Source organism: Malaclemys terrapin, chromosome 1 (genome assembly GCF_027887155.1).
Source record: "Malaclemys terrapin pileata isolate rMalTer1 chromosome 1, rMalTer1.hap1, whole genome shotgun sequence".
Classification (NCBI taxonomy): domain Eukaryota; kingdom Metazoa; phylum Chordata; order Testudines; family Emydidae; genus Malaclemys; species Malaclemys terrapin.
Window position 1 is genome coordinate 297,187,620 of NC_071505.1, and position 14,645 is coordinate 297,202,264.

General features: G+C 48.4%; 1 protein-coding gene across 4 annotated transcripts in view; it reads right to left on the reverse strand.

Annotated features, from left to right (window-relative positions):
- The window catches only part of INTS6 (integrator complex subunit 6), a 95,376-nt gene that overhangs the window by 11,158 nt on the left and 69,573 nt on the right, over positions 1-14,645 (reverse strand). For 3 of the 4 annotated variants that reach the window (XM_054015146.1, XM_054015144.1, XM_054015149.1), the window contains one exon: positions 7,813-7,906. In XM_054015146.1, the coding sequence (XP_053871121.1) occupies positions 7,813-7,906 (94 nt within the window). Of the gene's footprint in view, positions 1-7,812; positions 7,907-8,073; positions 8,210-14,645 lie in introns of those variants that run through there. The other variant, XM_054015145.1, reaches the window with a different exon arrangement.

Here is a 14,645-nt window from a genome sequence, read left to right on the forward strand (position 1 = left end):
GAGACCAGACGGAACCGGGCCTTGACCAGGAATTTGTTGAGCCCACCCAGGTCCAGAATGGGTTGAAGGCCTCCTCTGGCCTTGGGAATGAGGAAGTAGCGGGAATAGAACCCTTTCCCTCTTAGGTCCTTCGGTACCAACTCTACCGCCGCCGCCTCTAGGAGCGTGCGAACCTCCTCTTCCAAGAGGTGCTCATGAGAAGGGTCCCTGAAAAGGGACGGGGAAGAGGGGTGGTGGGTAGACAGGGAGGAGAACTACAGCATGTAACCGCCTTGCACTGTGCGTAACACCCAACGGTCCGGCGTAATGCTGGACCACGCATGGAAGAAACGGGACAGGCGATTCAGAAAACAAGGGGATGGATCCGGTGATTGGTCTGGTATGCTGTCCTCGAGCGCATCTTCAAAAGCCTGGTTTAGGGCCGGGCTGAGACTTATGCTGGCCTTTGCTCTGGCCCGGCCTATTGGAGCTATTACCCCGCCTCCTATTATCCCCATTTCGCCTGCGGTAGGGCTCCTGCCTAGGACGAGGTTGGTAGTGACTCTGAGGAGGAGGCTATGGCTTGAAGGGCTTTCTTTGGGTCGCCGGGGTGTGCATACCCAGCGACTTGAGTGTGGCCCTCGAGTCCTCGAGGCTATGCAGCTTTGCGTCCATCTGATCCGAAAAGAGCCCGGACCCCTCGAAGGGGAGGTCCTGGAGTGAGTTCTGGACCTCAGGCAGCAGACTTGAGTCCCCGTAGCCACACCAAGCATTGCATGACCATGCCAGACGCGATTGTCCTGGCCGCCGCATCCGCCGAATCCAAGGACGCCTGGAGAGAGGTCTTCGCTATGGCCTTTCCTTCGTCCACCAGAGCCGTAAACTCCTGTTGGGAACCCTGCGGGAAGTTGTCCTTAAACTTCCCCACTGCCATCCAGAGTTGAAGTTATGTCTGTTGAGGATGGCCTGTTGGTTAGTAATCCTCAACTGGAGGCCCCCTGAGGAATACACCTTCCTGCCAAACAGGTCCAGGCACTTCGTTTCCTTGGCCTTAGGGGTCAAGGCCTGCTGCCCATGGCACTCTTTCTTGTTTACCACCGAGACTACCAGGGAACACGGGCTTGGGTGGCAAAACAAGAAATCGTACCCCTTTGACAGAGCGAAGTACTTGTGTTCCACACCTTTGGTGCTGGAGGCCGGGGTCTGCCATATAGTCTTACAGTACCACTGTATGGTCTTAATGAGCAGAAGCTATTCTGGATGGACCCTCTGGGCTCAGGATGTCCACCATGGGGTCCTCCTGCTCAACTGTCTCCTCGGCCTGTAACCCCAAGTTATGAGCAACCTTACGCAGCAGCTCTTGGTGGGCTCTGTGGTCTATCGGCGGTGGTCCTGATACTGCTGTGCCTGCCACAGCCTCATCTGAGGATGACGAGGAGGTCAGCAGCTGCTCCGCTTCCTCCTGCTGGTCCCCTTGGTACCCCTCCCCCCGAAGGAGGGGCTTCCAGCTCGGGCCCGGACAGCTGACCTTGGAGTCCCACCAGACTCGGTGCCGGTTTCTCCGGTCTCTCCCTCGGCGACGGTGCAGGTGGTCTGGACACTGTAGCTTCCTGCATGGAAGAGTGTCAGTGCAGGCACCGAGACCGGTGCACCGAGTAGCTGGCCCTGGAGGGAGCCCCTTGCCGCTGGTGGTAGGCCCGAGGGGTCCAGAAGGGCCAGTGTGTCCCAGCAGTCCCCACTAGGGTTGCCACCCAGCCCAGTATTCTCTGCTGTCCGGTGCGGGTAACTGTATCGTCCCGAGTTGGCGATGGACTCCGGCGACGCCAAGCGCAAAGGCCATGGGGGTGCTGTCGACCAGTGCTGGCGGGAGGCGGACGAGCAGCTTCTTGCTGATCGGGACCGGGATCAGTATCGGTGCTCCCGAGACCTGGACCGGTGACTTCTAGAAGCCTTCGGCGATGGTCAGCTTGCCTTCTCCTGGTGCCAGTCTCTGGAGAGTGCCGGAGAGCATCGGGGCCCTTGCGCTAACCCCGTGCGCTGACTCGTCTCCGGTAACGAGGCTTCCTTTGGTGTCAGGGGTAACAGAGTCCACAGACTTGATGCTTGACCGGGACCAATGCTGGGAATGTGTCCTCGAACAGTACACCATTGCCAGCTTTCCCCTCGACGGCACTGTGGGCCCGGGTGCCAGAGGCTTCTCCCTGATCGGGTGGGGGCTCACCACCGACCACCTGATGAGATCCTTCGCCGCCTCAAAGGTGTCAGGCGTGGAGGGCTGATCTATTACTCCCTTGAGCCAGTCATCTTCACTGAGTTCACTTAGGATGGACTCAGTGGGACTTGTGGCACCGGTACCATCGGTGCCGGCACAATGTCCATCCCGCTCTTTCCGGTGCCCGGGCCCAATGTTCACACTCTTCTTTTGGTTTGGCCTTGGGCCGCACCGGGGAGGATGAGCGGTGCCGTGGCCGACGGCTTGCGGGGCTTATCCAGCACCGGGTCTCTTGACGACTCCGGGGCACTCCGCACCGAGGAGGCTGGAGTCGGCGTCGGGCGCTCCAGGCCCAATGGCTGCAGTGCTGCCTTCATCAACAACTGCTTCAAGCAAAAGTCTCTCTCTTTCTTTGTTCTAGGCTTAAATGCCTTGCAATTCTTACACCTCTGTTTAGTGTGCTTCCACCAGGCAACGTAGACAGGTGTCGTGGGGATCACTAACCGGCATGGGCTTGCGGCATGTGGCGCAAGCCTGAAACCGCTGGGCCTGCGACATGCCCCGTGGCGGGTGCTGGAAGCCTCCAAGCACCTAATCTATTAAGTGTCCACAACAATAGAATGCTAACGAACTGATAGTAGCTAGGTACTCTAAAGCTAAGGGATTGCTTTTCATACGAGAGCAAGAGGTTGTTCCAACGTCGCCATGGATGGTAAGAAGGAACTGGAAGGGTCGGGCCAGCGGGGGGTATATATGCATGGCGCAGTGGTGCCACTCAGGCGGGGGCCCCACCAGCCCGACGGGTACCGCTAAGGGAAAGTTTCCGACTTCCGTGCACGCAGCGCACGCACCTAATGTGGAATGGATGTGAAAAAGCACTCGAAGAACTTCTCCTTCAGAATTTTTGCTCTGCTGGGGAAATAGTCCTTTCCTGGACAGTGTTTGTGTTGATAGCAACAAACATATTGCTATGCTAGCTATGAAGTGAGGGTTGAGGATTCTCTGCATTCCCAGCAACTAATTCCTCTGTTTCTCCAAACAGCTGCTCCCCTGCAAGTATCTGTTTAGGATGACTGATTGCTATTCACATGTGTCACAGCTTCCTTGTAACTACCACATTAGAAACCAGTGCGCTTCTCACATCACATTGGGGTTTGACCAAGACAAAACCAGAGATGTTTCACTCCAGGCAAAAATAATACCCCTAGATGATGTAGCATTTGCATGCCACCTAGTAGGCTTCCCTTACTAAAATATCTGAAGATTTTTTGGTCTGAATGGATATAGCTGAGAGTTTGAAATTATTGTTCAGTGTCTTTTGGAAGAAAGTCCCCTTCTGAAAGCATGACTGTCTAACTGATGGAGCTACTTCTGCACCAAGCTTTGGAAATTTGTTTTTACACAGTTCAGTTTAACATCTGGATTTAATCAGAAGTCCTCATTCAGATCTTAAGATGTCCCAAAAGAGGCTTCCATGGGAAACTGTGCATCTAATAATGCATGAAATGGAATATATTTTATTAATGAGTTCCTTGCAAGCAACTGGCATCCTGTCCTGCAAAGTCCTGCAGGCTTTTTGTTTTTTGGTGTGGGTGGTGTTTGATGGCACACGTGTAGTATTTGCTCATGTTATTCACAGAGGGAGGTAGCATGCTATTCATCCTGGCCTGAGGATCACTCCGAGGAAGGGTATTGGTACAAATACCTTAATTTAATTGTGAAAGTAACTTGTTAGAGGTCCCTAGAAGCCTGAAAGGTTGCCTGCTTGCTTCTCCACTCTGGCTAGTACCCAAGGAGCGACCTAATACAATTTTGTTCTGTAAATTAGGAGTTGTTTTGAACACTGGAGGAGATTTCTCATTTACAGCTTCATGGAGAGTGGAATCCTCATATGGCTCTGGTCTGGTCAGTCAGCCTGAAATGTCCCTTACACTTTAATGTGGAGCCAGCCTGTGAAACAGGGGAGGAGTAGAGAGAGACCCATTCCTGCCTCTTAGACTCTGCGCCTCTGTTCCTGGCTGATGAGCAGAAGGCACAACTCCCATTCTGCTGATGCCTGAAATCCAAGCCCCTTTTCCTGGCAGAGCAAGGGGCCCTGGGCTGAAAGCCAAACAGGTACAATTTCCATTACACTGCAGCCTCAGGGAAGGCTTCACAGGCACAGCAGTAACAGGCTTCTCTACATGCTTCTGAGTGGGGGAGGGGGGCTAGTGAGCTGAATATGAGCATTGAGAAATCTTTTGTGAGAAAAGCCCCCCAAAACACTCCTTCAGGGCAAGAAGGAAAAGGAGAAGGGGTCTAGCCCTGATTTTCATCCCACTTGTTAATACTAACTGCTGCCTTGCAAAGGTAATACACCTCTACCCCGATATAACGCGACCCGATATAGCATGAATTCGAATATAACGCGGTAAAGCAGTGCTCCGGGGGGGGCGGGGCTGCGCACGCCGGTGGATCAAAGCAAGTTCGATATAACGCGGTTTCACCTATAACGTGGTAGGATGTTTTGGCTCCCGAGGACAGCGTTATATCGAGGTAGAGGTGTATCTGCTTTTGCCTTTTTGGGACCCAGAGATCTAAAGTTTGAGAGACTTACTCCATAGCATCATACAAATCTCCTGGTTCACAGTGGGAGGAAGGGGAGCTGTGCAGAAGCTCTTTTGTCAGGAAGCTCCGGACCCACTTCAGTATCTAGGGGGACTTTGGATCCTTTCAGGGGTTTGTACCCACTGACCTGGGACTGTTGCAGGATTTGCCCTTCAGGGAGCCAAAGTGTGTCCTTAGACTCCCTCAAAAAAATGCTCAGGAGTTCCTGAACAGGCTTTTCTGCACTGGATTCATGGCTCCTCAGGGCAGAGGAGAGGACCAGGCATGCCGGTCCAACTCCGAACCCTGTGCCCTAGCACTGCAAGGGTCATGTGGCTGTGAACAGGCAGGGCATAATTCACCCTCTATAGAGCCTGTAAATGCTGCCTCAGATTGAAAACACTGCTTAGATTTAGCCCAGTGTTGGCCGGATAGCTCTGCCATATATAGGGGGAAGAAGGGGTGAGGGACGGAAAGAGGAGTCCCAGAGAGGAAATGCTGCATTGACAGAACCAGGTGATTGAAACTATCAGGCTGCCAAAAAACAGATCCAGGGGAGGAGGAAAATGAAGGAAGAATATAGACATTACTGCACAAAAATGAAAGAATAAAATAGTCAAGAGACGCTGAACTGCCAATTTGTTATACCATCAAAGGCAGAAAAACTGGTGTCTTGAACTAAAGGGCAGTGCTTGTTGCTGAAGGCTCCAGCAACACGGGTCACTGCCTCCGAATTCTGTTGATTGGGAGTGTTAACCCAACTAGTGATGAATGAGGAGAAAAACTATGCAACATCTTGAAGACACTAATTCTGAATGGACAACTCATCAAGCCCAACTAAGGGCTGCAAGAGATCCCAACACCAACAGAACTGGCATAATTTCACTGTGCTGGGAAAGTAAGAAAGCAAACACTATGCGCAGGCCTCCATACACCTTACAAGCTGGAGCACACCTCTGAAGGGGGATTTGAGAATGGGTGGCATTGCATATGAGTGGCATAGCAAGGCATGGAGGCTAGAGGGGCTATGCAGGTGCTCCATGAACTGTTCCCATGGTTATAGAGACAGACACCCTATCTATAATATGCACAAGGACCAAGATTTTGCCCACTACCCACTAAATCTATCTAACCTCTGACTAAGGAAGTGTGGATTTAGCTCCTTCTGGAGAAAGTCAACATGAGGAGTAGGAAGACATCTTTCTGGAGCAAGATGAATGATGCTCCCATATCAAAGTATATAAGGCCAGATCCCGAGCATCCAGTTTATGTTGAGTTTTGTCATCTGACAATCTGGCCCACAGTCTTTATAATATAGTGTCTCTCAACCTTTCCAGACTACTGTACCCCTTTCAGGAGTCTGATTTGTCTTGCATATCCCCAAGTTACACCTCACTTAAAAACTACATACTTGCTTACACAGACATAAAAATACAAAAGTGTCACAACACAGTTATTGAAAAATTGCTGACTTTCATTTCTACCATAGAATTATAAATTAAATCTATTGGAATATTAATATTGTACTTACATTTCAGCATATAGAGCAGTGTAAACAAGTCATTGTCTGTATAAAATTTTAGTTTGTACTGACTTTGCTAATGTTTCTTATGTAGCCTGTTGTAAAACTAGGCAAATATCTAGATGAACTGATGAAGGCCCCTGATTGAGAACCATTGTTATAATACACAACTCTTTGAAATGGGAAGCACACTCAAATTCATCCTTCAGCAGTGCAAAACTCCACATTGTGGAATAGAACTGATTCTCCCCCATTTTACACCATTCTTGTCCATGTAGGGTTTATCTACAAAGACTTACTGCTCAGCAAGCCAGGATATAAATCTACAATGCACTAGGTTGCCATACGGTAACTGGCTGTGCGGACACTGATACTGTATATCAGAGGTGGGTAAACTACGGCCCGTGGGACCATCCTGCCTGGCCCTGAGCTCCCGGCCAAGGAGGCTAGCCCCCGGCCCCAACCCTGCTGTCCTCCCACCCCCGCAGCCATGCTGCCGCGCGGGCAGCACTCCGGGCAGCGGAGCAGCGCGCTCCTGCCGAGCAGAGTGGCAGCATGTCTAGCTCTGGGCGGGCAGCACAGGTGCCAGACATGCTGCTCTGAGTGGCATGGTAAGGGGGCCGGGGGGTTGGATAAGGGGCGGGGAGTCCTGAAGGGCAGTCAGGGGACAGGGAGCAGTTGGATGGGGCAGAGGTTGGGGGGGGGGGGGGGGAGGTGCCAGTCAGGGGATGGGGAACAAGGGCAGTTGGATAAGTATGGGAGTCCCAGGGGGCCTGTCAGGGGGTTGGGGTGTGAATAGGGGTCCTGGAGGGGGCGGTTAGGGGACAGGGATAGGGGGTGGGGTTTTGGGGGGGCGGTTAGGGGACAAGGAGCAGGGAGGGCTGGATGGTTCTGAGGTTCTGAGGGGGGCAGTCAGGGAGCGGGAAGTAGGAGGGGGCGGAGAGAGGGTGGGGGCCAGGCAGTTTGGGGAGGCACAGCCTTCCCTACCCAGCCCTCCATACAGTTTTGCAACCCCATATACTGTATACTATGGAACCTTTTCAAACAGCAGTAGGTCAAGGCACACTACAGAAATTTTAGTGTGCAAGTAGCAGGGTCCACATGGCCAGTTAGCATGCAGCAAGCTAGTGCACTGGACAGTGACACCCCAGCTTGCTAAATTTATGTGGATTTATCTATTTCCTGCTTTTACCACCTTCAGTCATTTCCAAGACATTCAATTGAAAAGCAGCAGCAAAGAACTGAGTTTGTAGAAGTATAAGGGCTTGTGGGGGAAAAAACCAAGAACTACATAGATCATGATGAACTAGAACAGAACAGATTTCCTCCCAGGGCCTTTTGCCTGTAATTTGAAGCATTTGTGTGGTTAATTTTTAGGATAAGTTAATCACAATGTGAACGATACTTACAAATGTGTGGGTCTCAAGCAGATATATATAGTAGCTATGGACATACCTCTGACTACATACAGTACATTAGTATAATTTTACAAGATTTGTAGGTAGCTACATACCTTGAGGCTTCTTTAATAACATTCTGTAAAAATATCAGTCGTGTTTGTAAACTGCCTTGTACGTGCTTCAGTAAAAAGAAGATTCTTTCATATTCTTAAAAAATAAAGTTAAAAAGTTCATTAGAAGAAACCTACACAGATACATCTGTTGCAACACCCTGCTTTATGAGCATAATTGTAAGCTTCATTCAGCTTTTGTACAGCTTAAGTAATAGTACTGTATTTGTATTACGTAGGCAAGTAAACATATAGGTTACCTACCTGTAACTGAAGATTCTTCAAAATGTGTAGTCCCTATCTGCATTCCACATGTACGATGATACACGTGCCTGAGTCCAGAATTTTTTTTGCGAACAGCATCCATTGGCTGCACATGTGCCATAGCTCTCCTCCTGCTCTGAACAGAGAGCATAAAAAGTGGTGCAGGCAGACACCTCTCCAGTTTCCCATTTTTACCACAGTTCAAACAATCTGCTGCAGAGGGGACGGAGGACGGGAAGTGAATACAGACCGGGACCACACATCTCAAAGAACTCCCGTTACAGGTAAGTAACCTCCATTTCTTCTTTGAGTGATAGTCCCTATGTGTTTTCCACACAAGGGTGATTAACAAGCAGTAGTCAGATGGGGGTTGGGGCAAGGATGCAACAGTGATAGCTGACTGTAGTACTACTGTCCTCACAGCAATAACTGCAGTTGACAACTGGACCAGAGCATAATCTCATTAAGGTATGCAAATAGTTCCACATAACTGCCCTAGATATCCCTGGGATGGATACGTCTCTCAGTGACGCAGCCGAAGTAGCTTGCCCTCTAGTGGACACAGGTGCCTGAACTAGGGGTGCTGCTGCACCCCCAGCTTGAAGTGGTTTCCATCATATACAGGGTTTACAGTTTGGTTCAATGGCTCTCAGTACCCCCACTATACGAATTGTTCTAGCACCCCTGCTAGCGGAATGAGCACTCACACCCTCTCCAAAGGGGGATATTAGCTAGTTGATAACAAAGGGTAATACAAACAACCCAAGATCCATTTTGAAAGTGTCTGCACCAATATAGCTTGATCCCTTGATCGCTCTGCTATGGAAACAAATAGTTCAGGTGTTTTTCCAACATCCTTTTTTCTTTGAAGATAAAAGCCCAAAGCCCTTCAGACATCTAAAGAATGCAGCTGTCTCTCTCCATCTGAGGCATGCAATTTTGGAAAAAATACTGATAAGTGGATTTCCTGGCTCATGTGAAACTTGGAAACTACTTTGGGAACAAATCTAGAGCGGAGTTGTAATGAGATCTTTTCTTTAAACAAGGAAGTATGTGGTGGGTCTGCCACAGTGCTCCCAGTTCACCGACTCTTCTGGCTGATGTTATGGCTATAGAAAGGCCACCTTCATGGACAGATGGGCCATTGCACATGTGGCTAGAAGCTCAAAGGACGGGGGTCGGGAGGGAGGGAGAAGTTAGTGTGCGACAATAAAACAAAATTGAGGTCCATTGAGGTACGAACTTCACCAATGGTGGAAAGGATCCAAGAATCCCCTTTAGAAATCTAGCTGTGACAGGATAAGTGAATCTTCCTTAGAACTTTTGGTATCAATGGGTTCGGACAGATGGATGAGGATGACCCCAATGACCTTACCATGCCACCAATAGGGCATCTCCCATCAAGCCTTTACCCAGGGCTGCTCTGGAGCAGTACCAAGGAAGGTTCCTGTTCTCCCGTGAGGCAAAAAGATCCCAGGCCGGTGTTCCCCACTGGGCAAAGTTATCATCAAGAACCAAGCTGTGACTCTCCCATTTGTGATTTGTGGAAAAATGTCTATTCAGGCAGTCTGCTATGGAGTTTTGCATGACTGGTAAATATGCTGCTGGCAAGGTTATGCTATGATTGATGGACCAACTACAGAGGGCCACTGCCTCTCTCTGCACAGAGAGGGACAAATCTTGCTTCCCCTTGCTTATTTATATAAAATACTGTTGTCACATTGTCCGACACTGTTTGCACGTCTGGACTGGATGAGTGGGAGGAAGGTATCACAGACTTGATGGACCACCTGGAGTTCTAGTAAATTGATATGCATTCTGGACTTTTGTAGAGTCCATGTCTTGTGCCATATGATAGCCCACGTGATCACCCCAATTCAAGAGGGTAGCATCCGTAATGATGGTTGCCTTGGGAGTCAAATTGAGGAAAGGAATCCCCACACAAATGTTCTCCGGTGTTGTTCACCAGATGAGTGTGTCTAAAACTTTGGGCAGAATTGTCACATTACCATTTATATTGCCCTTCTCTACTGAGTACACGGAGAGAAGCCAGGCCTGTTGGCAGTGAAGCAGAAGCCTGGAGAACAGCATCAAGTGTGCGCATGAGGCCACATGGCAGAGTAGGGAAAGGCAAGTTCTGATGAATGTCCTGTGTCTGATAGCGAACCTAAGAATAGCCATACTGAGGCAGATCAATGGTCCATCCAGCCCACTATCCTGTCTTCCAACAGTGGCCAATGCCAGATGCTTCAGAGGGAATGAACAGAACAGAGCAATTATCAAGTGAGCCATCCTGTCATCCAGTCCCAGCACCTAGCAATAAGAAGCGTATGGATGCCCAGAACATAGGATTGCATCCCTACCTATCTTGGCTAATAGCCATTAATGAACCTATCCTCCAAGAACTCATCTAATTCTTTTTTGAACCCTGTTATAGTTTTGGCTTTCACCTGGCATCTCATCTCCTGGCAACAATCCCACGGATTGACTGAGTGCTGTGTGAAGAAGTACTTCCTTTTCTTTGTCTGAAACTTGCTGCCTATTAATTTCATTGGGAAACATTTATTTCTTTTGTTATGTGAAGGGATAAATAACACTTCTGTATTCACTTTCTTCACACAATTCATGATTTTATAGACTTCTATCATATCCCCCCCGCAATTCTCTCTTTTCCTAGCTGATAGTCCCAAATCTTTTTAATCTCTCCTCATACGGAAGCTGTTCCATAGTCTTAATCATTTTTGTTGCCCTTCTCTGTACCTTTTCAATTTCTAACATCTTTTCTGAGATGAGGCAACAACAGTATTCAAGGTGCGGATTTATATAGCAGTAGTATGCTGTTTATTATCTTATCTATCCCTTTCCTAATAGTTCCTAACATGGTTAGCTTTTTTGACTGCCTGCTGCACATTAAGCAGATATTTTCAGAGAACTATCCACAATGACTCCGAGATCTTTCTTGAGTCGTAAAAGCCAATTTAAATACCATCATTTTATATATATAGTTGGAATTATGTTTTTCAATGTGCATTACTTTGCATCTACCAACACTGAATTTCATTTGTCATTACCCAGTCACCAAGGTTTGTGAGATCCCTTAACTTGTCACAGTCTGCCTTGGACTCAACTATTTTTAGTAATTTTGTATCGTTTGCAAATTTTGCCACTTCATTATTTACCCCCTTTTCAGATCATTTATGGATATGCTGAACAGCACTGGTCCCAATACAGATCCTTAGGCAAGAGTGCTATTTACACCACTCTCCATTCTGAAAACTAACCATTTATTTCTATGCTTTGTTTCCTGTCTTTGAACTAATTACTGATCCATGAGAGGACTTTGCCTCTCATCTTAGGACTGATAGCCCTGTAAAGGCTTTTAAAGTTTTCTAAAAGTCCAAGTCCACTATATTCACTGGATCACTCTAATCCACATGTTTGTTGACCCCCTCAAAGAATTCAAATAGATTGGTGAGGTATGATTTCCCTTTACAAAATCTGTGTTGACTCTTCACCAACAAATAGTGCTCTTCTAGGTGTCTGATAATACTGTTCTTTACTATAGTTTCAACCAATTTTCCTGGTACTAGAAGTTAGGCTTACTGGCCTGTAATTGCCAGGATGCCTCTGTAGCCTTTGTTAAAAATTGGCATCATATTAGCTATCCTCCAGTCATTTGATACAGAAGCTGATTTAAGTGATAGGTTACATACCCAGTTAATGAGTCTGCAATTTCATATTTGATTTCCATTAGACCTCTTGGGTGAATACTATCTGGTTTGGTGACTTATTACTTATTACTGTTTTTATTTATCAATTTGTTCCAAAACCACCTCTACTGACACCTCAATCTGGGACAGGTTCCTAAGATTTATCATCTAAAAAGAATGGCTCAAGTGTGGACATTTCCCTCACATTCTCTGCAATGAAGACCAATACAAAGTATTCATTTAGGTTCTTTTCAATGGTCTTGTCTTCCTTGAATGCTCCTTTAGCACCTCAACTGATTGACCTTGTATATGAAAGTGCTCATGGCATGAAACCTCTTGAGGTAGATATGCTCTTGCTGTGATCAAGTCCAATCTCTCCACTATAAAATTGATGAACCTAGTGGGGATCGACAGATCTTCTGTGATTGACGCAGACACCCAGGGAAGGCAGAAGACTGAACAGAACCACTGGACTTCCTCATAGGAACTGTCCATCAGAAGCCAGTCGTCAACATAAGGGATGACTGTAAATCTCTCTCTTCTCATCCACGTTACCACTACTGAAAAAAACATTTGTAAAGATGTTAGGTGTTGCAGCTAGATCAAAGGGGAGGACTCTGAATTAGTAATGTTCTTGACCAAAGAAGAATCTCCTGTGGGTGGGTGGATGTCTACATGCAAATGTGTGTCTCAGGTCAAGAGCCATGAAACACGTGTCCTCCTCTAACAAGGGAAATACTGATGCCAAGGATATCGTGTGGAATTTTAGTTTTTGAATGAACCTGTTCAGTTGTCTCAAATTAAGAACTGACCTCTATCCCCTAACCTTGCTGGGGAATAAAGGGAATAGAATCCCTTCCTTTGAGGTTGAGGTGGAACCCTATCTATGGCTCCCCTGAGGACAAGGAAGTTTGCCTCTTGTCATAGAATCTCCTTGTGAAAGTGGCCCGAGAAAAGGGTCTGTGGATAGGAGGTTAAGAAGCTCAATCAGATAACCACCCTGAATAATCTTTAATACCCATTTGTCTGTAGTTAGGGCCCTCCAGTTTTTTGGCAAATTGGGTAAGGCGGCCTCTGAATATCAGAGGAAGGGAATGAAGCAGCATCAGTAAAGGCACATGGGTCCTGTCAAAAGAAATCTTCATTAGGGGATTAGAGTATAACATGGCCGTGGATTCTGCAGAGGCTAGGCTCCTAGGTATATAAACTTTCAGTCTCTTGTGTGGTGGCTCCTGGTGTTGGTGGCAAAACAGCTGAGGAGGCGGCCTTGCTCTATACCCATGTCTATAGTGTTTTCTCTTAGGGGAAGGAGTATAAATGCTCAGCAAATGAAGCGTTATCCTTGAGTCTTTGAGGGAGTGGAGAGACTCATCCGCCTTCTCGTGGAGGAGGTGGATAGTACTGAAGGGGAGATCTTGGATGGTACTCTGCACCTCTCTATGGAAACCAGAGGATTGTAAAAGACGGTTACTCACCGTTGTAACTGTTGTTCTTCGAGATGTGTTGCTCATATCCATTCCATTAGGTGTGTGCGCGCCGCGTGCACGATCGTCGGAAGATTTTCTACCCTAGCAACACCGGCGGGTCGGCTGTGGAGCCCCCTAGAGTGGCGCCTTCATGGCGCTGAATATATACCCCAGCCGACCCGGCGCCCCCTCAGTTCCTTCTTGCCGGCTACTCCGACAGTGGGGACGGGGGGCGGGTTTGGAATGGATATGAGCAACACATCTCGAAGAACAACAGTTACAACGGTGAGTAACCGTCTTTTCTTCTTCGAGTGCTTGCTCATATCCATTCCATTAGGTGACTCCCAAGCCCAACTTAGGTGGTGGGGTCGGAGTGAGACATTGCTGTGTGCAAAACCGCTGATCCGAAAGCAGCATCGTCTCTGAACTGCTGCACTAGTGCATAGTGAGCTGTAAATGTGTGGACTGATGACCAAACCGCTGCTCTACAAATGTCCTGGATCGGAACTTGTGCCAGGAAAGCCGTCGAGGAAGCCTGGGCCCTCGTGGAGTGAGCGGTGAGGTGCGGTGCTGAGACACCTGCCAGGTCATAGCAAGTCCGGATGCAAGACGTAATCCAGGAGGATAGGCATTGTGAGGAGACCGGTGAGCCTTTCATTCGGTCGGCCACTGCAACGAAGAGTTGTGTCGTCTTTCTAAAGTGCTTTGTGCGGTCAATATAGAAGGCCAGGGCCCTTCGTACGTCCAGGGAATGCAAACGTTGATCCTGGCGAGTGGCATGTGGTTTGGGATGAAAGACCGGGAGAAAGATGTCCTGGTTGATATGAAAAGGAGAAACCACCTTAGGGAGAAAGGCAGGATGTGGACGAAGCTGCACTTTATCCTTATGGAAAACTGTATAAGGGGGCTCGGATGTAAGCGCCCTGAGTTCAGAAACGCGCCTTGCTGAGGTGATGGCTACAAGGAAGGCTGTCTTCCAGGATAGGTACAAAAGTGAACAGGTGGCCAGTGGCTCGAATGGAGGACCTGTGAGCTTGGAGAGAACCAGGTTGAGGTCCCACGTCTGAACGGGCTGACGTTGTTGTGGGTACATCCGGTCTAAGCCCTTGAGGAATCTAACGACCATCGGGTTAGAGAATACCGAGGATGCGAGTTCCCCTGGGTGAAAGGCCGATATAGCGGCCAGGTGAACTCTAATTGAGGATATCGCCAACCCCTGCTGTTTTAGGGAGAGGAGATATTCCAAAATGAGAGGAATGGGTGCCTGCAACGGGGACATGGCTCGTTGTTCGCACCAACAGGAGAACCGCTTCCACTTGGCCAGGTACGTGGTGCGTGTTGAGGGCTTCCTACTGCTCAGCAGAATCTGTTGGACAGAGTGCGAGCATTGCTGCTC